The following is a 26,921-nucleotide window of genomic DNA, read 5'->3' on the forward strand; positions in this document are numbered from 1 at the left end:
GTCACTCATACCTACATGTTTATAGATACACAGTCACTCATACCTACATGTTTATAGAAACATACAGTCACTTATACCTACATGTTTATAGAAACATACAGTCACTCATACCTACATGTTTATAGATACACAGTCACTCATACCTACATGTTTATAGAAACAGTCACTCATACCTACATGTTTATAGAAACAGTCACTCGTATCTACATGTTTATAGATACACAGTCACTCATACCTACATGTTTATAGAAACATACAGTCACTCATACCTACATGTTTATAGAAACATACAGTCACTCATACCTACATGTTTATAGATACAGTCACTCATACCTACATGTTTATAGATACATACAGTCACTCATACCTACATGTTTATAGAAACATACAGTCACTCATACCTACATGTTTATAGAAACATACAGTCACTTATACCTACATGTTTATAGAAACATACAGTCACTCATACCTACATGTTTATAGAAACATACAGTCACTCATACCTACATGTTTATAGAAACAGTCACTCGTATCTACATGTTTATAGAAACAGTCACTCATACCTACATGTTTATAGAAACATACAGTCACTTATACCTACATGTTTATAGAAACATACAGTCACTTATACCTACATGTTTATAGAAACATACAGTCACTTATACCTACATGTTTATAGAAACAGTCACTCATACCTACATGTTTATAGAAACAGTCACTCATACCTACATGTTTATAGAAACGCACACACACTGTCACTTGTACATACATAGTTACTCGTATATAGTTGTTCATACACAATCACTCATACCTACATGTTTATAGAAACATACAGTCACTCGTACCTACATGTTTATAGAAACATACAGTCACTCATACCTACATGTTTATAGAAACATACAGTCACTTATACCTACATGTTTATAGAAACAGTCACTTATACCTACATGTTTATAGAAACAGTCACTCATACCTACATGTTTATAGAAACAGTCACTCATACCTACATGTTTATAGAAACAGTCACTCATACCTACATGTTTATAGAAACAGTCACTCATACCTACATGTTTATAGAAACAGTCACTCATACCTACATGTTTATAGAAACAGTCACTCATACCTACATGTTTATAGAAACAGTCACTCATACCTACATGTTTATAGAAACAGTCACTCATACCTACATGTTTATAGAAACAGTCACTCATACCTACATGTTTATAGAAACATACAGTCACTCATACCTACATGTTTATAGAAACATACAGTCACTCATACCTACATGTTTATAGAAACAGTCACTCATACCTACATGTTTATAGAAACAGTCACTCATACCTACATGTTTATAGAAACAGTCACTCGTACCTACATGTTTATAGAAACAGTCACTCGTACCTACATATTTATAGAAACAGTCACTCGTACCTACATGTTTATAGAAACAGTCACTCGTACCTACATGTTTATAGAAACAGTCACTCGTACCTACATGTTTATAGAAACAGTCACTCGTACCTACATGTTTATAGAAACATAGTCACTCGTACCTACATGTTTATAGAAACATAGTCACTCGTACCTACATGTTTATAGAAACAGTCACTCGTACCTACATGTTTATAGAAACATACAGTCACTCGTACCTACTTGTTTATAGAAACATACAGTCACTCGTACCTACTTGTTTATAGAAACATACAGTCACTCGTACCTACATGTTTATAGAAACATACAGTCACTTATACCTACATGTTTATAGAAACATACAGTCACTCATACCTACATGTTTATAGAAACATACAGTCACTCATACCTACATGTTTATAGAAACATACAGTCACTCGTACCTACTTGTTTATAGAAACATAGTCACTCGTACCTACATGTTTATAGAAACATACAGTCACTCGTACCTACATGTTTATAGAAACATACAGTCACTCGTACCTACATGTTTATAGAAACATACAGTCACTCGTACCTACATGTTTATAGAAACATACAGTCACTTATACCTACATGTTTATAGAAACATACAGTCACTCATACCTACATGTTTATAGAAACATAGTCACTTATACCTACATGTTTATAGAAACATACAGTCACTCATACCTACATGTTTATAGAAACAGTCACTCATACCTACATGTTTATAGAAACATACAGTCACTCGTACCTACATGTTTATAGAAACATACAGTCACTCGTATCTACATATTTATAGAAACAGTCACTCATACCTACATGTTTATAGAAACATACAGTCACTCATACCTACATGTTTATAGAAACAGTCACTCATACCTACATGTTTATAGAAACAGTCACTCATACCTACATGTTTATAGAAACATACAGTCACTCATACCTACATGTTTATAGAAACATACAGTCACTCATACCTACATGTTTATAGAAACATACAGTCACTCATACCTACATGTTTATAGAAACAGTCACTCATACCTACATGTTTATAGAAACATACAGTCACTCATACCTACATGTTTATAGAAACATACAGTCACTCATACCTACATGTTTATAGAAACAGTCACTCATACCTACATGTTTATAGAAACAGTCACTCATACCTACATGTTTATAGAAACATACAGTCACTCATACCTACATGTTTATAGAAACAGTCACTCATACCTACATGTTTATAGAAACAGTCACTCATACCTACATGTTTATAGAAACAGTCACTCATACCTACATGTTTCTATAAACAGTCACTCATACCTACATGTTTATAGAAACATACAGTCACTCATACCTACATATTTATAGAAAGTCACTCATACCTACATGTTTATAGATACATACAGTCACTCATACCTACATATTTATAGAAACAGTCACTCATACCTACATGTTTATAGAAACAGTCACTCGTACCTACATGTTTATAGAAACATACAGTCACTCATACCTACATGTTTATAGAAACAGTCACTCATACCTACATGTTTATAGAAACAGTCACTCATACCTACATGTTTATAGAAACAGTCACTCATACCTACATGTTTATAGAAACAGTCACTCATACCTACATGTTTATAGAAACACACAGTCACTCATACCTACATGTTTATAGAAACATAGTCACTCGTACCTACATGTTTATAGAAACATACAGTCACTTATACCTACATGTTTATAGAAACATAGTCACTCGTACCTACATGTTTATAGAAACATAGTCACTCATACCTACATGTTTATAGAAACATAGTCACTCATACCTACATGTTTATAGAAACATAGTCACTCATACCTACATGTTTATAGAAACATACAGTCACTCATACCTACATGTTTATAGAAACATAGTCACTCATACCTACATGTTTATAGAAACAGTCACTCATACCTACATGTTTATAGAAACATACAGTCACTTATACCTACATGTTTATAGAAACATACAGTCACTTATACCTACATGTTTATAGAAACATACAGTCACTTATACCTACATGTTTATAGAAACATACAGTCACTCATACCTACATGTTTATAGAAACATACAGTCACTCATACCTACATGTTTATAGAAACATACAGTCACTTATACCTACATGTTTATAGAAACATACAGTCACTCATACCTACATGTTTAAAAAAAACAGTCACTCATACCTACATGTTTATAGAAACAGTCACTCATACCTACATGTTTATAGAAACAGTCACTCATACCTACATGTTTATAGAAACATACACAGTCACTCATACCTACATGTTTATAGAAACATACAGTCACTCATACCTACATGTTTATAGATACACAGTCACTCATACCTACATGTTTATAGATACACAGTCACTCATACCTACATGTTTATAGATACACAGTCACTCATACCTACATGTTTATAGAAACATACAGTCACGCGTACATACATGTTTATAGAAACAGTCACTCATACCTACATGTTTATAGAAACACAGTCACTCATACCTACATGTTTATAGATACACAGTCACTCATACCTACATGTTTATAGATACACAGTCACTCATACCTACATGTTTATAGATACACAGTCACTCATACCTACATGTTTATAGATACACAGTCACTCATACCTACATGTTTATAGAAACATACAGTCACGCGTACATACATGTTTATAGATACAGTCACTCATACCTACATGTTTATAGAAACATAGTCACTCATACCTACATGTTTATAGAAACAGTCACTCATACCTACATGTTTATAGAAACAGTCACTCATATCTACATGTTTATAGAAACAGTCACTCATACCTACATGTTTATAGAAACATAGTCACTCATACCTACATGTTTATAGAAACATACAGTCACTTATACCTACATGTTTATAGAAACATACAGTCACTCGTACCTACATGTTTATAGAAACATACAGTCACTCATACCTACATGTTTATAGAAACATACAGTCACTCATACCTACATGTTTATAGAAACATACAGTCACTCATACCTACATGTTTATAGAAACATACAGTCACTCATACCTACATGTTTATAGAAACAGTCACTCATACCTACATGTTTATAGAAACATAGTCACTTATACCTACATGTTTATAGAAACATACAGTCACTTATACCTACATGTTTATAGATACAGTCACTCATACCTACATGTTTATAGAAACATACAGTCACTCATACCTACATGTTTATAGAAACAGTCACTCATACCTACATGTTTATAGAAACATACAGTCACTCATACCTACATGTTTATAGAAACATACAGTCACTCATACCTACATGTTTATAGAAACAGTCACTCGTACCTACATGTTTATAGAAACATACAGTCACTCATACCTACATGTTTATAGAAACATACAGTCACTCATACCTACATGTTTATAGAAACATACAGTCACTCGTACCTACATATTTATAGAAACATAGTCACTTGTACATACATAGTTACTCGTATATAGTTGTGAAGCCTAACTAGACAAGTCAGGAGCCTCCTGAGGACACACTGGGTTAGATCCCACAACTCACTGTTGCAAATAGCTGGTAGTAACAACAGAAGTCTCAGACTTGTGTGCAAGTATTTACAGGATGTGCTACAACCGGATCTTTCTGCCCTAAGCTATTGACTTCCCAGCGGCACTCATACAACAGATACAAGTGAGCAATAAGCTTTGTTATAGCCAATTCTGGGTGAAGATTACAGGAACTGTACATCTCCAGATGGTGCAATATACAGTGTGTATAGACACTTACTTCTCTTTATTTGCGCCGACCTTGGAGCTTGCGTTACCTTGTGGTGCTGCTGAGCTCTGACAATTGGTTTGCAAGAGCATATTGTTGTATTGGACCTGGAGAAAGAGACCGGGTTATATCAGTAAATCAAGCACACACACAGTTTAAAAAGGGACAATAAACACTTTGAGATGTTAATATAAAATGATAAATCTTATTTAAAAAAAACCAACAACAAAAAAAAAACACACAAACTAAATTTATGCTGTGACACAGATAATTATCTACGACTACGGCATAACTGCCGAAACGCATCAGCTGATTTCACAGCCTGCCCATGTGTGCGCTATCCTGTATACCGTGACTTTTATCGTTTATCAAATAAAGGATTACAATTTTAAATGACACTCCTGGACCCGGTTTGTTTTTCTTTGCTGACCAAAGCTGGCTTTGGTCCTTTGGGAGTGACTTTCTCGCTGTACATTATCATTGTACACCCCGGGATCTGGTGTGTATGTGCATTTAGGGCCTGGAACATCACGTGAACAGAGGGCCTGGAACATCACATGACTTGGCGCAGCAAGGTGATGCAAGCAAGTCTGTGCCACAGAGGAGGATTGAAAGACGCAGAAGAATGACGCCAGACCAGTGCGGTAAAAGAAATCTGGATCTGAACACGGAATGAAGCAAAGTACGGAGGTAGTATAAGGCATTCTGGACATTGGAACCAAGGTGTGTAACATAGTATGATTTTGTGAATGCTATCTAAATGCTATGGCACATTGCCTAAACATCTTAAAGCACATGGTTCATGCCCCTCCACTGACCGAGTCTCCGTTGTTCAGTTACCATATTCAGTTATAAACTGCGCTTAAGTACATGAATGGTGCGGCCTAAGTATTTTTCTACCTAGAGACTCCTCATATTCTAAGCCACTTGAAAGCCTGAAGGCAAATCCTGAATAGCCTTAGGACTGTAAACCAAGGATCTGCACAAACACCCAAATTGTGTTACGTCCAGAGAGGATTTTTCTCTTCTGCTTTGAGAGCTGAACATAAGGGGAGACTATAAGGCCCTGTATTCAGTCAGCAGTATTAACAGCGGAAAACACCAATCTCACAGTGTGTCTGGACTCAATATTATACAAAGCAAAAATTGGATACTGCACATATTTTTATTATAACCACAGTGTAAATGAGAGTGGGCCAGTATGTGTATATGTTTTTTCAAAAAGATGTTTGCATGAGTATCCAGGTCCAGGCATAATTCAACTAAGGGTAGTTAACAATTCGATACCTTGTATGCTATAGTGAATGCATTAATCACTAGTAGAAAGGAAGAAAAAACAAGCAATACTGTATGTAACATTTTATAGAGATGAAGCACCAATCCTACCTATAGGTTGATATATATGAGTATAGACTAAAGAATCAACCATTCACCTTAATATACTTTTAACTCCCCACTAGCTCTAAGCACACAGAATTGGTTTGTGATTTTCTACTCACTAACAGTGAGATTTGGGACAGCAGCGGTCCCTATTTCCAGTGGTGCTAGAGGGGAGAGAGGAGAGAGCCTTTTCTTCTGAAGGTGAATTATTGGGACATAATAGTAATATTGTGCAAATTGGACCGTATTTGATGATGATATTGTATGTATTTTTATATTTTAGCCACAGTGAGACCCAAATACTACTTTTTATACTAAGTACAGTATTTCATCGACACTAATAGCTAAACATTGATAAATAAAACTTTTGACCAACTAATAGTCAACCCCTAAAAAGGATATATGGAAGGGGAAACTCAAACGTTTTATAACCTGATCTCTGCTGATGAGAGATGGGAATACACAAGATTTTGATTGAGTTTTTTCAACAGATAACTCTGTTCTCATTGAGCAGTTTATTTGCCGATATGGAGTCCCTCCTAATCAAGGAGAACAAAATAAAATGGGACATAGAGATCCTTAAACTGTACCATAGTATGGTAATAAAACCCAGGGGCCTCCGAATAAATAAATTCCCCACCTTTGTCACTGAAGATGTGGACTTTATTGGGAGATGGAACAATGCTCTATCAGACTGTTCCTTGGCACTTATTCTCTGAATAATTGAGTTCAAGACAAAAGCATTGGGTGATGTATTAATACAGATTAACACTATACAAACTGAACTAAATAAAAGAAGCCTAGTGCCAGACTAATTCCAGGTTTGATACCATATTGCAGAAAATCGGTAGCGGAAGCTAAAGTGCTTTTAATGGAGATCAAACATAAGAAGTACTTATGTGATCAGTCCGACTACGATTGCAATAAGGTATATGTCTGGAATAAAAAAAAAAGATTCCAATATAGAAGCGGGGGGACGATCAAGGTATACCCACAAACAACCGAAGAGGTAGACAAAATAGAAGGAACAGATCTGGAAATAAAAGGCAAGTCAAGTTTTCTGATACAGAAGCAGAGTCCAATGATGATTATTCAGGTTTGGGGGGGGAGGAGGAATGCTGGAGAGGTCCATTCTTTTCCACAAGGTGTATCAGGGGGACAAACTATGCCCATCTGAATGTTAACAATCCACAGTTGAATTCCACTAGACCTAAACAGAGTACAGTCCCTCTTCCCCAACCGTTTCCTCAGCCTATTCTAAGACAAGAATTTAGGAGGAATATACGTAGCAAATACCAACGCTCAGAAGGAGTGGAAACCACCACAAATCTACAAATAAGTGGTCCCAATAGGAGTGAAATGGAGCAGGTTTTTCATGTAGGCAGAGGAATACTAGAAGGGGGGGGGGATACAAAAGCACGTGGAAATACACGACTGCAGGCACCCACACGGGGGGAGTACCAACAGAACAGATACCCCTTGAGGAGAGGCCATCAGTCGCAGTACCAAAAAGGTATCAATAGAAAGTGTAGTTAACCTCTCAAACTATGTACTGTCAAAGACAGAAGAGAAGGTCTTGAGCTTGGGATTAGGCTTTGTACCATCCAATAATTCCAATATTTTTAAATACATTATTGGACGTGAACAAAAATGATAAGGAATATAACATTACACAAGTTCTATAAACACAGTCAGTCTGAGGGCTACACACAAGCTGATGTACAGGATGCTCACATCTATGAGCACAACCTGGACTTTATGGAGGATTGTGATAGAGTAGCGTTAGAAACACTTTATCAAGAAGGATCTACTGCTGAAACAGGAGGAGCAAATGTATTCCCACAATTTAAGATCAAGTCTAAGTTTTATCCGATTCACAATCGAGGTGAAACCATAGTAGCCTTCCAAAGGAGGGTTGAAAGATCTCACGGAACTCAAGCATCAAATCAATAATCTGATTTCACGAACAAACAAAATCTTTTGAGGAAGGAAAGAGAGGCATTACTAACCCTTAAAGAGAACAGAAATCTTGTAATTAGATCGGCCGATAAGGGAGGATACGTTGTGATGATAGGGAGTTTTTTGTATAGGAGGCCCTTCGACAACTGAATGATCAGTCCCAATATATTCAGCTGAGTGCCAATCCCACCTCAAGATTCTTAAGGGAGTTGAAGCATCTTGTGGATGATGGCAAGGAAGGAAGGTGGATATTTGGATGACGAAACAGCAAGGTTTCTGATTGTGGAGAAACCCGTCATCCCCATCTTCAATCACTAGCCCAAAATCCCCAAATCTACCTCTAGGGTAGAGGGACGCCCGATTGTGAGTGGGATTGGCTCTGTCGGAGAAACTATCACAATGGCTAGATGAGATATTGCAGCCATTAGTGATTACACTTCCAAGTTACCTTAGGGACACCACACACCTCTTAGGTATGGTCCAGAATATGGAATGGCTAGACTCCTATTCTTGGCTTAAGATAGATGTTAGGGCGTTGTATACGTCTATCCAACATGAAAAAGGACTAGAGGCAATTACATTTTCTTTCATGTAATTAGCAAGAGTCCATGAGCTAGTGACGTATGGGATATACATTCCTACCAGGAGGGGCAAAGTTTCCCAAACCTTAAAATGCCTATAAATACACCCCTCACCACACCCACAATTCAGTTTTACAAACTTTGCCTCCTATGGAGGTGGTGAAGTAAGTTTGTGCTAGATTCTACGTTGATATGCGCTCCGCAGCAAGTTGGAGCCCGGTTTTCCTCTCAGCGTGCAGTGAATGTCAGAGGGATGTGAGGAGAGTATTGCCTATTTGAATGCAGTGATCTCCTTCTACGGGGTCTATTTCATAGGTTCTCTGTTATCGGTCGTAGAGATTCATCTCTTACCTCCCTTTTCAGATCGACGATATACTCTTATATATACCATTACCTCTGCGGATTATCGTTTCAGTACTGGTTTGGCTTTCTACCAACATGTAGATGAGTGTCCTGGGGTAAGTAAATCTTATTTTCTGTGACACTCTAAGCTATGGTTGGGCACTTTGTTTATAAAGTTCTAAATATATGTATTCAAACATTTATTTGCCTTGACTCAGAATGTTCAACATTCCTTATTTTCAGACAGTCAGTTTCAGATTTGGGATAATGCATTTGAATCAATCATTTTTTCTTACCTTTAAAAATTTGACTCTTTTTTTTCCCTGTGGGCTGTTAGGCTCGCGGGGGCTGAAAATGCTTCATTTTATTGCGTTATTCTTGGCGCGGACTTTTTTGGCGCAAAAAAATCTTTTCCGTTTCCGGCGTCATACGTGTCGCCGGAAGTTGCGTCATTTTTTGACGTTCTTTTGCGCGTTCCAGATGTGGCGTCATTTTTGGCGCCAAAAGCATTTAGGCGCCAAATAATGTGGGCGTCTTATTTGGCGCTAAAAAAATATGGGCGTCGCTTTTGTCTCCATATTATTTAAGTCTCTTTTTTTCATTGCTTCTGGTTGCTAGAAGCTTGTTCACTGGCATTTTTTTCCCATTCCTGAAACTGTCATTTAAGGAATTTGATCAATTTTGCTTTATATGTTGTTTTTTTCTATTACATATTGCAAGATGTTCCACGTTGCAACTGAGTCAGAAGATACTTCAGGAAAATCACTGCCCGGTGCTGGAGCTACCAAGCTAAGTGTATCTGCTATAATTTTTGGTATCTGTTTCTCCAGCTGTTTGTATTGCATGTCATGACAAACTTATTAATGCAGATAAAATTTCCTTTAGTACTGTTACATTACCTGTTGCTGTTCCGTCAACATCTAATTTTCCGAGTGTTCCTGATAAACATAAGAGATTTTATTTTTTAAATCCATTAAGAAGGCTATGTCTGTTATTTCTCCTTCTAGTTTATATAAAAGCCTTTTAAAACTTCTCTTTTTTCAGATGAATTTTTAAATTAACATCATCATCCTGATACTGATAATGGTTCTTCTGGTTCCGAGGTTTCTGTCTCAGAGGTTGATGCTGATAAATCTTTGTATTTGTTCAAGATGGAATTTATTCGTTCTTTATTTAAAGAAGTATTAATTGCATTAGAAATAGAGGATTCTGGTCCTCTTGATACTAAATCTAAACGTTTAAATAAGGTTTTTAAATCTCCTGTAGTTATTCCAGAAGTGTTTAATCTCCCTGATGCTATTTCTGAAGTAATTTCCAGGGAATGGAATAATTTGGGTAATTCTTTTACTCCTTCTAAACGTTTAAGCAATTATATCCTGTGCCATCTGACAGATTAGAGTTTTTTTGGCACAAAATCCCTAAGGTTATGGGGCTGTCTCTACTCCTGCTAAATGTACTACTATTTCTACAGCAGATAGTACTTCATTTAAGGATCCTTTAGATAGGAAAATTGAATCCTTTCTAAGAAAGCTTACTTATGTTCAGGTAATCTTCTTAGACCTGCTATATTTTTAGCGGATGTTGCTGCAGCTTCAACTTTTTGGTTAGAAGCTTTAGCGCAACAAGTAACAGATCATAATTTTATAGCATTATTATTATTCCTTAACATGCTAATAATTTTATTGGTGATACCATCTTTTGATATCATTTGAGTTGATGTCAGGTATATGTCTAGCTATTTTAGCTAGAAAAGCTTTATGGATTAAATTTGGAATGCTGATATGTCTTCTAAGTCAACTTTGCTTTCCCTTTCTTTCCAGGGTAATAAATTATTATCTCAACTGTTTCTGGAAGGAAGGGAACTTTTTTTACCAAAGGATAAAAAATCTAAGGTAAATTTAGGTCTAATAATCATTTTCGTTCCTTTCCTCACAACAAGGAACAAAAGTCTGTTCCTTCATCCTCAGGAGCGGTATCAGTTTGGAAACTATTTCCAGTTTGGAATATATCCAAGCCTTATAGAAACCTATAGCCAGCTCCTAAGTACCCATGAAGGTGCGGCCCTTATTCCAGCTCAGCTGGTATAGGGCAGATTACGTTTTCTTCAAAGAAATTTGGATCAATTCCGTTCTCAATCTCTGGTTTCAGAACATTGTTTCAGAAAGGTACAGAATTGGCTTCAAGTTAAGGCCTCCTGCTAAGAGATTTTTTTCTTTCCCGTGTCCCAGTTAACACAGCAAAGGCTCAGCATTTCTGAAATGTGTTTCAGATCTAGAGTTGGCTGGAGTAATTATGCCAGTTCCAGTTCTGGAACAGGGGCTGGGGTTTTATTTTATCTCTTCATTGTACCAAAGAAGGTCAATTCCTTCAGACCAGTTCCGGATCTATCAATATTGAATCGTTATGTAAGGATACCAACATTCAAGATGGTTACTGTAGGACTATCCTGCCTTTTGTTTAGCAAGGGCATTTACAATAGATTTACAGGATGTGTATCTGCATATTCCGATTCTTCCAGATCACTTTTAGTGTCTGAGATTCTCTTTTTAGACAAGCATTACCAGTTTTGTGGCTCTACCATTTGGCCTAGCCTCAGTTCCAAGAATTTTTTTCAAAGGTTCTCGGTGCCCTTCTTTCTGTAATCAGAGAACAGGGTTTTGGTATTTCCTTATTTGGACGATATCTTGGTACTTGCTCAGTCTTCTCATTTTCGAGGAATCTCATACGAATCGACTTGTGTTGTTTAAGGGTATTCTCCAATATTCTACAGGAATGCTAGTTTGTCCTGCTGGTAGTTCCAGCATGGCCTCACAGGTTTTGGTATGCGGATCTTGTCCGGATGGCCTCTTGCCAGCTGTGGACTCTTCCGTTAAGACCAGACCTTCTGTCGCAAGGTCCTTTCTTCCATCAGGATCTCAAATCCTTAAATTTTAAGGTATGGAGTTTGAACGCTTGATTCTTGGTCAAAGAGGTTTCTCGGACTCTGTGATTGATACTATGTGACAGGCTCGTAAATCTGTATCTAGAGAGATATATTATAGAGTCTGGTAGACTTATATTTCTTCAGGATGGTTTAGATAAAGGTTTGTCCGCAAGTTCCTTGAAAGACAAATCTCTGCTCTTTCTGTTCTTTTTCACAGAATGATTGCTAATCTTCCTGATATTCATTGTTTTGTACAACCTTTGGTTCGTATAAAACCTGTCATTAAGTCAATTTCTCCTCCTTGGAGTTTGAATTTGGTTCTGGGGGCTCTTCAAGCTCCTCCTTTTGAGCCCATGCATTCTTTGGTCGTTATATTACTTTCTTGGAAAGTTTTGTTTCTTTTGGCCATCTCTTCTGCCAGAAGAGTCTCTGAATTATCTACTCTTTTTTGTGAGTCTCCTTTTCTGATTTTGCATCAGGATAAGGCGGTGCTGCGAACTTCTTTTGAATTTTTTACCTAAGGTTGTGAATTCTAACAACATTAGTAGAGAAATTGTGGTTCCTTCATTATGTCCTAATCCTATGAATTCTAAGGAGAAATCATTGCATTCTTTGGATGCTGTTAGTAGCTTCAACATAATATTACAAAGCTCTAAGTCTTTCCGAAAGACTTCTAGTCTATTTGTCATCTTTTCCGGTTCTAGAAAGACCAGAAAGCTTCTGCCATTTCTTTGGCATCTTGGTTGAAATCTTTATTTCATCATGCCTATGTTGAGTCGGGTAACACTCCGCCTCAAAGGATTACAGCTCATTCTACTAGGGCAGTTTCTACTTCCTGGGCGTTTAGGAATGAAGCTTCGGTTGATCAGATTTGCAAAGCAGCAACTTGGTCCTCTTTGCATACTTTTACTAAATTCTACCATTTTGATGTGTTTTCTTCTTCTGAAGCAGTTTTTGGTAGAAACGTACTTCTGGCAGTGGTTTCAGTTTGAATCTACTGCTTATGTTTTTTCATTAAAATTTTATTCTGGGTGTGGATTATTTTCAGCAGGAATTGGCTGTCTTTATTTTATCCCTCCCTCTCTAGTGACTCTTGTGTGGAAAGATCCACATCTTGGGTAATCATTATCCCATACGTCACTAGCTCATGGACTCTTGCTAATTACATGAAAGAAAACATAATTTATGTAAGAACTTACCTGATAAATTCATTTCTTTCATATTAGCAAAAGTCCATGAGGCCCGCCCTTTTTTTGTGGTGGTTTTGATTTTTTTTGTATAAAGCACAATTATTCCAATTCCTTATTTTATATGCTTTCGCACTTTTTTCTTATCACCCCACTTCTTGGCTATTCGTTAAACTGAATTGTGGGTGTGGTGAGGGGTGTATTTATAGGCATTTTAAGGTTTGGGAAACTTTGCCCCTCCTGGTAGGAATGTATATCCCATACGTCACTAGCTCATGGACTCTTGCTAATATGAAAGAAATGAATTTATCAGGTAAGTTCTTACATAAATTATGTTTTTTTCTACGGGGGTCAATGTTGTATGACGAGGGCAGCTGTGCATACATACTCAGAGTGACAGAATTTCTCCTGACTCATAACTTTAAGTTTGAGGATTGTTTCTATCTCCAAAGATGTGGGACAGCGATGTGGGCAAAGTTTGCCCCCTCCTATGCCAACCTATTTATGGGCTGGTGGGAGCTGTCCCACATCTTCGGAGAGGGAAACCCCTTCAGGGGGGAACATCTTTTACAAAAAGGTATATAGATGATTTGATTCTTGTCTGGAGGGGAGATGAGAGCACAGCTGTCCTCTTCATGGATTGGCTAAATACCAACTATGTGGGCATCAGTTTCACCTATGAGTTTCAAAAACATAGGGTGAACTACCTGGATGTCACCTTGGCAGGAGAGAGTGATGGGAAAAGAGGAATGGTCAATTCAGACATTTATAGGAAACCCATCACAGGAAACACAATTCTGCATGCCAATAGTAACCAACCAGATAGAGTGTTCAAGGCAATTACGAAGGGCCAGATGCTTAGAGTTAGGAGGAATTGTACTACACAATCACAGTTCATGGAACAATCAGTCTGTTGGATAACAATTCTAAGGGGCAGAGAATATCCAACACCCATGGTACAGGGTGTTAGGAACTCTGTGGCAACCTTAGATAGAAAGGACGTACTGAAAAGGAGAAATAGACAAAGGAGAAAAAGCCAGTCCTGAGCGACTAAACAAGCCTTTCTGACTACATATAGTAACCAGTTTGATGAAGTCTGCAGGATAGTCAATACACATTTTAACATGTTAACTGCCAACGAATATCTGGCAGACCTCGTGGAAAAAGGGTGCAAATTTTCGTATAGAAGAGGTGCAACAATAGGGAACATGGTCTCACCAACTGCCCTAAAAACAACTACGCCTGCAACCAGTTCATGGTTAACTATGAAAGGCGTGTATAAATGCCACAATCACACGTGTAAAGCTTGCAAATATGTGTCATTAGGGGACAGATTAAAGAGCGAAATGACAGGAGAGAGGTTCTCCCAGAACAAGTGCTAGAATTGCAGAATGTCATATGTAGTATACCTGTTAACGTGTTGAATGCAAAATTCAATATGTGGGCATGACTACAAGGGACACCAAAACCAGGATAAGGGAGCATGTTGGCAACATCAAAACAGGCACCCTGTCTACATCTTTAGTGAGACATTTTAGGGATTTCCATAAAAAAGACCAGATACACTTAGGTGGACAATAGTGGAACAGGAAAAATTTGGTAGCAGGAGGAGATAGGGATCAGATACTAGCAAGGCAGGAGATATTTTGGATCTTCAAGCTGAAAACTAGAACACCAAATGGTCTAAACTCAGAATTTTATCTGATCAACTTCTTGGAATAACTGCTCTGGAGCTTAGAGCTAGATATAATCTTCTTCTAGAGGGAGTGCATATATATCTACAACCCCCCTCCACATACAATATATATATATATATATATATATATATATATATATATATATATATATATATATATATATATATATATATATATATATATATATATATATATATATATATATATATATATATATATATATATATATATATATATATATACACACACACACACAGAGAAATGCACTCACAGGAACGAACAACCAGCTCAATACCATTGTTAGCCTGTTCTATGGCGATTTACCACCTGGGTGCAACTTCTTTTAGCCCAGCAATGCATTTCACAGAGTAGAACTTTCCTGTAGAATATCAGTCTGATCCCGCCTATTACGGTCAGTCCAGCGCCGAAATACCAGGCAATTCCACTCTGAACAAGGAACAAAGCAACCCCAGACGATCGTTTCGGCTATATAATTAGAAGTATTATCCATGTATGGTGGTTCAGCCTAACTAGGACTAATTAGAAATAGTTTTGCAACTACAAGGAGGAGCTATTATTGATATTGTTACTATTGCTATTGTAGTGTCTAACAGGAAATAAGATAAGACTGAAACAATGGGTTAAGACAATTACAATAGAAAGAAAATTTACAGGTTATGACCCCATAAGGAGTCTATCATAATCATATATGTAAGAAAGGGTTTTTAAAACTCTAAAAACATGTAGTTGTTGAATGGGTCTCACTATAACTATATGTATACATTTTTGCAAGACATATGAGAAGGGTTACATGTTCTAGAATCCCCATATAGGGGTTGTCACTAAAATAAAGATTAAATCTAGTAGGCATGGCTAATAGTTTTAACATTTGTTTTACCCAATCACAGCCCTGATAGGGCTATGTAAATAGGGTGTGACTGAGATAATTAGCTATGACTAAGGCATAACTGCCGAAATGCGTCAGCTGATCTCACAGCCACAGCCTACCCTTGTGTGCGCTATCCTGTATACCGTGACTTTTATAGTTTATCAAATAACACAATTTATGCTTACCTGATAAATTTATTTCTCTTGTGGTGTATCCAGTCCACGGATCATCCATTACTTGTGGGATATTCTCATTCCCAACAGAAAGTTGCAAGAGGACACCCACAGCAGAGCTGTAATATAGCTCCTCCCCTAACTGTCAGCCAGTCATTCGACCGAAAACAAGCAGAGAAAGGAGGAACCATAGGGTGCAGTGGTTACTGTAGTTTAAATTTAAAAATTACCTGCCTTAAAATGACAGGGCGGGCCGTGGACTGGATACACCACAAGAGAAATAAATTTAGCAGGTAAGCATAAATTGTGTTTTCTCTTGTAAGGTGTATCCAGTCCACGGATCATCCATTACTTGTGGGATACCAATACCAAAGCTAAAGTACACGGATGAAGGGAGGGACAAGGCATGAACTTAAATGGAAGGAAACACTGCCCGTAAAACCTCTCTCCCAAATATAGCCTCTGAAGAAGCATAAGTATCAAATTTGTAAAATTTTGAAAAAATATGAAGCGAAGACCAAGTCTTCGCCTTGCAAATCTGATCAAAAGAAGCCTCATTTTTAAAGGCCCAAGTGGAAGCCACAGCTCTAGTGGAATGAGCTGTAATCCTTTCAGGAGGCTGCTGTCCAGCAGTCTCATAGGCTAAGAGGATTAAGCTTCTTAGTCAAAAAGAAAAAGAGGTTGCCGAAGCCTTTTGACCTCTCCTCTGTCCAGAGTAGACAACAAACAAAGCAGATGTTTGACGAAAATCTTTAGTAGCTTGTAAGTAAAACCTTAAAGCACAGACCACGTCCAGATTGTGTAACACAAGGATGGAACAACAATCTCTTGATTGATATTCTTGTTAGATACCACCTTATGTAAGAACCCAGGTTTGGTTCGCAGGACTACCTTATCCGTATGAAAAATCAGATAAGGAGAATCACATTGTAAGGCAGATAGCTCAGACTCTACGAGCCGAGGAAATAGCTACCAAAAAAAGAACTTTCCAAGATAAAAGCTTGATCTATGGAATGAAGAGGTTCAAACGGAACTCCTTGAAGAACCTTAAGAACCAAGTTTAAGCTCCATGGTGGAGCAACAGGTTTAAACACAGGCTTGATTCTAACTAAAGCCTGACAAAATGCCTGAACGTCTGGAACATCTGCCAGACGCTTAATTAGCCGACAATCCTTTTTCCAAACCTTCTTGGAGAAAAGATAATATCCTAGAAATCCTGACCTTACTCCAAGAGTAACCCTTGGATTCACACCAATAAAGATATCTACGCCATAACTTATGGTAAATTTTCCTGGTGACAGGCTTTCGTGCCTGTCTTAAGGTATCAATAACTGACTCGGAGAAGCCACGCTTTGATAAAATCAAGCGTTCAATCTCCAGGCAGTCAGCCTCAGAGAAATTAGATTTGGATGGTTGAAAGGACCCTGAAGTAGAAGGTCCTGTTTCAGAGGCAGAGACCATGGTGGAAAGGATGACATGTCCACTAGATCTGCATACCAGGTCCTGCGTGGCCACGCAGGTGCTATCAGAATCACCAATGCTCTCTCCTGCTTGATCTTGGCAATCAGTCGAGGGAGCAGAGGAAACGGTGGAAACACATAAGCCAGGTTGAAAGACCAGGGCGCTGCTAGAGCATCTATAAGTCGCCTTGGGATACCTGGACCTGGATCCGTAACACGGAAGCTTGGCCTTCTGGCGAGACGCCATGAGATCCAGTTCTGGTTTGCCCCAACGATGAATCAGTTGTGCAAATACCTCCGGATGGAGTTCCCACTCTCCCGGATGAAAAGTCTGACGACTTAGAAAATCCGCCTCCCAGTGCTCTACACCTGGGATATGGATAGCTGATAGGTGGCAAGAGTGAATCTCTGCCCAGCGAATTATTTTTGAAACTTCTAACATCTCTAGGGAACTTCTCGTTCCCCCTTGATGGTTGATGTAAGCTACAGTCGTGATGTTGTCCGACTGAAATCTGATGTACCTCAGAGTTGCTAACTGAGGCCAAGCCTGAAGAGCCTTGAATATCGCTCTTAGTTCCAGAATATTTAATGGAAGGAGAGACTCCTCCTGAGTCCACGATCCCTGAGCCTTCAGGGAATTCCAGACTGCACCCCAACCTAGAAGGCTGGCATCTGTCGTAACAATTGTCCAATCTGGCCTGCGAAAGGTCATACCTTTGGACAGATGGACCCGAGATAGCTACCAGAGAAGAGAATCCCTGGTCTCTTGGTCCAGATTCAGTTGAGGGGACAAATCTGTGTAATCCCCGTTACACTGACTGAGCATGCATAGTTGCAGCGGTCTGAGATGTAAGCGTGCAAACGGCACTATGTTCATTGCCGCTACCATTAAGCCGATTACTTCCATACACTGAACCACCGAAGGGCGCGGAATGGAATGAAGAACCCGGCAGGAATTTAGAAGCTTTGATAACCTGGACTCCGTCAGGTGAATTTTCATTTCTACAGAATCTATCAGAGTCCCTAGAAAGGAAACTCTTGTGAGTGGGGATAGAGAACACTTTTCCTCGTTCACTTTCCACCCATGCGACCACAGAAATGCCAGTACTACGTCCGTATGAGACTTGGCAATTTGGAAGTTTGACGCCTGTATCAGGATGTCGTCTAAATAAGGGGCTACTGCTATGCCCCGCGGCCTTAGGACCGCCATAAGCGACCCTAGAACCTTTGTAAAGATTCTTGGGGCTGTAGCTAATCCCAAGGGAAGAGCTACAACTGGTAATGCCTGTCTAGAAAGGCAAACCTGAGAAACCGATGATGATCTTTGTGTATCGGAATGTGAAGATAAGCATCCTTTAGATCCACTGTAGTCATATATTGACCCTCCTGGATCAGTGGTAGGATGGTACGAATAGTTTCCATCTTGAACGACGGAACTTTGAGGAATTTGTTTAAGATCTTTAGATCCAAAATTGGTCTGAAGGTTCCCTCTTTTTTGGGAACCACAAACAGATTTGAGTAAAAACCCTGTCCCTGTTCCTCCTTTGGAACTGGATGGATCACTCCCATAACTAGGAGGTCTCGTACACAGTGTAAGAATGCCTCTCTCTTCATCTGGTGTGCAGATAATTGTGAAAGGTGAAATCTCCCTTTTGGGGGGAAGCTTTGAAGTCCAGAAGATATCCCTGGGATATAATTTCCAACGCCCAGGGATCCTGAACATCTCTTGCCCACGCCTGGGCAAAAAGTGAAAGTCTGCCCCCTACTAGATCAGTTCCCGGATAGGGGGCCGTTCCTTCATGCTGTCTTAGAGGCAGCAGCAGGCTTTTTTACCTGCTTACCTTTTTTCCAGGTCAGGTTTGGTCTCCAGACCGTCTTGGATTGAGCAAAAGTTCCCTCTTGTTTAGCATTAGAGGAAGTTGATGCCGCACCTGCCTTGAAGTTTTGAAAGGCACGAAAATTAGACTGTTTGGCCCTAGATTTGGACCTGTCCTGAGGAAGGGCATGACCTTTTCCTCCAGTGATATCAGCAATAATCTCCTTCAACCAGGCCCGAATAGGGTCTGCCCCTTGAAGGGAATGTTAAGTAGCTTAGATTTTGAAGTCACGTCAGCTGACCATGATCTAAGCCATAGCGCTCTGCGCGCCTGTATAGCAAAACCAGAATTCTTAGCCGTTAGTTTAGTCAAATGAACAATGGCATCAGAATAAAATAATTGGCTAGCTTAAGTGCTCTAAGTTTGCCAAGTATGTCATCCAATGGAGTCGCTACCTGTAAAGCCTCTTCCAGAGACTCAAACCAGTACGCCGCAGCAGCAGTGACAGGGGCAATGCATGCAAGGGGCTGTAGGATAAAACCTTGTTGAATAAATATTTTCTTAAGGTAACCTCTAATTTTTTATCCATTGGATCTAAAAAAAAAAAAAGCACAACTGTCCTCGATAGGGATAGTAGTACGCTTTACTAGAGTAGAAACTGCTCCCTCCACCTTAGGGACTGACTGCCATAAGTCCCGTGTGGTGGCGTCTATTGGAAACATTTTTCTAAAAATAGGAGGGGAAGAGAACGGCACACCTGGTCTATCCCATTCCTTATTAATAATTTCTGTAAACCTTTTAGGTATTTGGAAAAACATCAGTACACACCGGCACTGCAAAGTATTTATCCAGTCTACACAATTTCTCTGGCACTGCAATGGTATCACAGTCATTCAGAGCAGCTAAAACCTCCCTAAGCAACACGCGGAGGTGTTCAAGGTTAAATTTAAATGTAGAAATATTAGAATCAGGTATCTTTCCTGAGTCATTAACATCACCCACTGACTGAAGCTCTCTTTCCTCAGCTTCTGCATATTGTGAGGCAGTATCAGACATGGTTCTTAAAGCGTCAGTATGCTCTGCATTTTGTCTCACCCCAGAGCTATCTCGCTTACCTTTAAGTTCAGGTAGTCTGGCTAATACCGCTGACAGTGTATTATCCATGACTGCCGCCATGTCTTGTAAAGTAAACGCTATGGGCGCCCTAGATGTACTTGGCGCCATTTGAGCGTGAGTCCCTTAAGCGGGAGTCAAAGGGTCTGACACGTGGGGAAAGTTAGTCGGCATAACTTCCCCCTCGTCATATTCCTCTGGTGATAAATTTTTTAAAGACAGAAAATTATCTTTATTGCATAAAATGAAATCAGTACATTTGGTACACATTCTAAGAGGGGGTTCCACCATGGCTTTTAAACATAATAAACAAGGAGTTTCTTCTATGTCTGACATGTTTATACAGAATAGCAATGAGACTAGCAAGCTTGGAAAACACTTTAAATCAAGTTAACAAGCAAATATAAAAAAAATGGTACTGTGCCTTTAAGAGAAACAAATTGTCAGAATTTGAAAAACAGTGAAAAAATGCAGTAAATCAAACAAAATATTTACAGTGTGTATAATAGGCTAACAGAGCATTGCACCCACTTGCAAATGGATGATTAACCCCTTAGTTCAAAAAACGGATCAAAAAAACGAAATAGACATTTTTTAACAGTCACAACCAACTGCCACAGCAAGCTGTGGCCCTACCTTTGGGCCCTTTAGAGATGTCCTATAGCATTCAGAGGGCCTTTGAGGGAAGCTGGATGTCACAGTTTGTAATTTTAACTGCACCAACTGTAACTTTTATACTACAACAGTGGAAATTGTTTCTAGTCAAAATTTAAGCCAGCCATGTGGAAAAAAACTAGGCCCCAATAATGTTTTATCACCAAAGCATATATAAAAACGATTAAACATGCCAGCAAACGTTTTATATTGCAATATCATAAGGGTATTACCCCTGGGAGTAAGCATGATACCAGTCGTTATTAAATCACTGTATTCAGGCTTAACTTACATTAATCCGGTATCAGCAGCATTTTCTAGTGTTTTCCATCTCTAGAAAAAATTATAACTGCACATACCTGATAGCAGAATAAACTGCACGCCATTCTCTCGCTGAAGTTACCTCATCTGTGTAATCCCCTCAGACATATGTGAGAACGGCAATTGATCTTAGTTACAACCTGCTAAGATCATAGAAACCTCAGGCAGATTCTTCTTCTATTTACTGCCTGAGATAAAATAGCACAACTCCGGTACTATTTAAAAATAACAAACTTTTGATTGAAGAAAATAAACTAACTATATTTAACCACTCTCTCCTACAACGACCTAGCTTGTTGAGAGTTGCAAGAGAATGACTGGCTATGACAGTTAGGGGAGGAGCTATATTACAGCTCTGCTGTGGGTGTCCTCTTGCAACTTCCTGTTGGGAATGAGAATATCCCACAAGTAATGGATGATCCGTGGACTGGATACACCTTACAAGAGAAAAAGGATTACCATTTTAACTGACACTTCTGGACCCTGTTTTTCTTTGCAAAATTTATGCTTACCGGATAAATTTCTTTCTTTGACACGGTGAGTCCACGGATCATCATCAATTACTGTTGGGAATATCACTCCTGGCCAGCAGGAGGCGGCAAAGAGCACCACAGCAAAGCTGTAAAGTATCACCTCCCTTCCCACAACCCCCAGTCATTCGACCGAAAGGAAAGAAAGGAAATAAGGTGCAGATGTGCCTGAGGTTTATATGACAAAGAAAAACTGTCTGAAAAACAGGGCAGGCCGTGGACTCAACATGTCAAAAAATAAAGAAATTCATCAGGTAAGCATCATCAATTACTGTTGGGAATCAATACCCAAGCTATAGGACACAGATAAGGGAGGGCCAAGACACATAACCTAAAACAAAAAAGGCACCACTGCTTGCAAACCTTACTCCCAAAAGAAGCCTCAGCCAAGACAAAAAAATTAAAATTATAGAAATTAGAAAAAAAAGTGTGCAAAGACCACCAAGTCTCAGCCTTACAAAACCGATCTAGAGAGAGACCTCATTCCCTCAGCCCCAAGAGGTAGACACCACCCTAGTGGAGCGAGCTTTAATTCTCTCAGGAGGCTGCTGCCCAGCAGTCTCATAAGTCATACAAATAACACTTCTCAACCCAAGAGAAAGAAGAGACAGTAGCTCCTAGCCCTTACGTTTACCAAAAAAGCAAACAATGCAGAAGACTGAAAAAAGTCCTTTGTAGTCTGCAAATAGAGTAAAGAGCCCGCACAACGTCTAAGTTGTTAAAAAAACAATCCTTATGCAAAGGAAAAGGACAGAGAGAAGAAACAACAATTCCCTGATAAATATTACTGTCCAAAACGACCGAAGGAAGAAAACACAAACTTGTTACAGAGAACTGCCTTATCTGCGTGGAATACAAAATAAGGGGAATCACTGCAACGCTGAGAGTCCCTTAAATAGAAGAAACAGCAGAAAGAAACAAAAGCATTCCAAGATAATAATTTAATATCTATGGAATGCAGAGGCTCAAACGGAGCCAGTGGACGAACTATAAGAACAAGATTAATGCTCCAAGGTGGAGAAATTGATTAAAACACAGGCCTGATTCCGAACAGGGCCTGACAAAAAGATTGTACATCCGGCACGTCCACCAGACGTTTGTGCAGCAGAATGGATAAAGTAGAAATCTGACCTTTGAGGGTACTGACAGATAACCCCTTCTCAAGACCTTCCTTGAGGAAAGATAAGATCCTTGGGATCCTGAACTTCCTTCAAGATAATCCTTTAACTCACACTAATAAGATATTCACACCATATCTTATGGTAAAACTTTCTAGTAACACTTACGAACCTAAATCATGGTCTCAATGACCGATTCGGAAACTCACGCTTAGCTAAAATCAAGCGTTCAAAATTCCAAGCAGACAGCTTCAGAAAAAATGAGATCTGGCTGAAGAAAAGGACACAGAGGTAGAGACAACATCTCTATTAGATCTGCATACCATATCCTGCAAGGCAACGCAGGAACCATTAGAATCACTGATGCTCTCTCCTGCTTGATCTGAGCGATGCCCCGGGAAAGGAGAGCAAACAGAGGACAAGCTATGCCAATTTGAAATTCAAAGGAACTGCCAGAACATCTATCAGAAAGACTTGAGGATCACGCAACCTCAAAAACGTACTTGGAGCTTGGTGATCTGAGAAGACATCATCAGATCCAATTCTGGTAACTCTGGTTGTTATCCTGGAGAACACCTCAGAATGGAGTTCCCACTCCCTGGCATAAAAAGTTTGTCTGAACAGAAAATCCACTTTGGACCCCGATAGCCTGGCTAGGGCCAGCTGAATCCAAATCATCAAAGTATTAAAGATCACTCTCAACTCCAGAATGTTTATGGGGAAAGCAGATTCCTCCTGAGACCAAAGTCCCTGCTCCTTCAATGAGTCCCAGACTGTTCCCCAACAGCCTGGCATCTGTGGTCACAATTACCCAAGAGGGTTTCTGAAAGCATGTCCCCTAGTACAGATGTTCGAGAAAGCCACCACGGCATGGATTCCCTTGTAGTTTAATCCAGAGCTATTTTCTGAGATCAGAATAATCTCCATTTCACTGAGACCTTGACTGCAAAGGTCTCAAATGGAACCAAACCAACTGAGCTATGACCAGGGAAGGCATCATCAACCCAATTGCCTCCATGCACTGGGCCACTGATGGCCGTGCCATTGACTGTAGGGCCGGACAAGCAGATAGCAACTTGGCTTTTCTGACCTCCGTCAGAATTATCTTCATAGATAGAGTCTATAATGGCTCCTAAGAAAGTCACACTTTTAGACAAAACAAGAAAATTCTTTTCCAATTGATCTTCCAACCGTGTTGGAACAAAGAAACACCAACAAGATCCTTGTTGCAAGGATGGTACCTGAATCAGAATGTCGTCCAGGTCAGGCGCCACTCCAACTCTCCGAGCCCGAATTACATCCAATAGAGCTTCCAGGATCTTTGAGAAATTCTGGGGGCGGTGGCGAGACCAAATGGGAGCACTCACAATTGAAAATGTTTGCCTAGATAAGCAAACCTCAGATATTTATGATGATCCCTATGAATGGGAACTTACAGGAACGCATCCTTCAGGTCTATGATTGTCATGAATTGACCATCTTGAATCAGGGGAAGAATGGAACGGATAGTCTCCATCTTGAAGAACGGTACTCTTAGAAATTTGTTAAGTTGAAAGCTCCCCCCCCTTTTAGGGAAACACAAACCGGTTTGACCCTGTTCCTGACTTGGAACTGAGACCATCACGCTCAAGAGGGAAAAATCCTGTACACATTTCAAGAACGCCTCTCTGCTTATCTGGACTACAGATAATCTTGAGGTGGAATTTGCCCCTGGGAAGAAAAATCCTGACTAACTTGTACCCCAGGGACACTATGTCCCCTGCCAAGCCCCCAACCTGGATCAATCCTGGATTGAGGCAAAACTGTCAAATCCGGACCAAACAAGGTCCTACCCTTGGGAGGAACCGTTTGAAGCTTGAAAGCAGAGGAAAAAACCAACCACTGATCATGATAAAAATAACTGGCCTGCCCGCAAGTCCTGAGTGCTAGCAAAACCAGATAGATATATATTGGCTCCCTGCTCAAAGACTAGCATGGAAGCAACAGGGATAAAGGAATTGGCTAGCCTAAAAGCCTTAATTCTGTACTGGATCTCCTCTCAAGGAATCCCTACCAATTAGGATAAACAAGGCGTTGCACCTCATCTATTAAGTGAATTTGAAAGATTTGGTACTCACTCAAACTTCTTAATAACCAAAAATCAGAGATCCTTAACATAAACCTATCTCCACAAGAGCTTAAAGGCCTGGGCCAGTTGTGTACATATAAAAGAAAAACGGATGCGATTAGATATCTGGGAATCGAGATCTCAGTTGATAATGCAAAAATTTTCGACCTAAATTACACAAAATTGTTGAAAAACATTGACTTAGACTTACTTAAATGGGCAAAAAACAAAACATCTTGGTGGGGCAGAATAAAAACCATCAAAATGAACATACTCCCTAGATTACTTTATATGTTTCAAGCGGCCCCAATATATCTGTCATCAATGTTCCTTAAAAAAGTACAAAATAGTATAAACTCCTTTATATGGGGAACACACAAACCCAGAATAGCAAAATCCACTATCTACCGTTCCCTGGATGAGGGGGGTTTAGGGGTCCCTAATGTAACATCATACTACCAAGCAGTCACACTGCAAAGGAGTAATAGAATGGCACACGGGGGCCGACTCTAAAGCTTGGGTCTCTTTGGACTCACAAATATTAAGGGCGCCTCAGGTGGGGGCATTATGCTGGATTGATAAAAGACATAGACCACGAATAATACAGAATATATCTCTGTTGAGACAGGTATTCCAGAACTGGGATAAAATATTAGGGAGTTACGTAGGATTATCATCCATAAAATCCCCTCTGTCCCCGGTATTTGTAAACGCTGAGTTCAAGAAAGGATTAGAAATGGGAGACTGTGGTAGTGGTGGTGGTACTCCATACCATTTTGTACGTTGGTCCACAACAACAAAATGAAGCCACGGGAGGATCTGGGGGACATAGCTGGGGGAACATTCACTAATTGGTTAAAGTACTCTCAATTAACACATCTAATACAAACCTCCCCTTTCAAAAGCGACTTCCTTCGTCAACTAACTGACTTTGAGAAAATTTGTTTTGTTTTAACGCAAGGCCTTTTAGGGGTACATTATCAAGGACTAGGAAATTACTAAGTAAATTAAAGAATATATCTCTACCCACATATGTAAATGGCAACAGGAATTGAGGGAACAATTTGACGATAGACAGTGGAAACAAATGTTTTACCGCACACACAAAGTCTCTGGGTCGGCTAGCATTTTGGAACTAAATTATAAAATTATAACAAGATGGTACCTGACGCCACAAAGATTGAAATATATTTACCCAAACTCTCCAGGAGAGTGTTGGCGTGGATGTGGAAAGGTGGGGAATATGATGCATTTATGGTGGGAATGTGGGAATCTCCATAATCTGTGGATAGAAGTAGAAAAATTGGGGAAATACTTATTTAACACGGAATATATATTACGGGCAACCCATGTCTTATTTAACCAGAAACCGGGTAAGTTCTGTAAGATCAGACAAGCGGTTTTCCAAATAGCA

At 39.2% G+C, this 26,921-nt stretch overlaps 1 protein-coding gene across 1 annotated transcript in view; it reads right to left on the reverse strand.

Annotated features, from left to right (window-relative positions):
* Nucleotides 1-5,264: 5,264 nt before the first annotated feature.
* The window catches only part of SASS6 (SAS-6 centriolar assembly protein), a 131,586-nt gene continuing 109,929 nt past the window's right edge, over nucleotides 5,265-26,921 (reverse strand). The window contains exon 15 of the mRNA XM_053693745.1: nucleotides 5,265-5,363. Coding sequence (XP_053549720.1) covers nucleotides 5,265-5,363 — 99 coding nt within the window. The remainder of the gene's footprint in view (nucleotides 5,364-26,921) is intronic.

Source organism: Bombina bombina, chromosome 10 (genome assembly GCF_027579735.1).
Source record: "Bombina bombina isolate aBomBom1 chromosome 10, aBomBom1.pri, whole genome shotgun sequence".
NCBI lineage: Eukaryota > Metazoa > Chordata > Amphibia > Anura > Bombinatoridae > Bombina > Bombina bombina.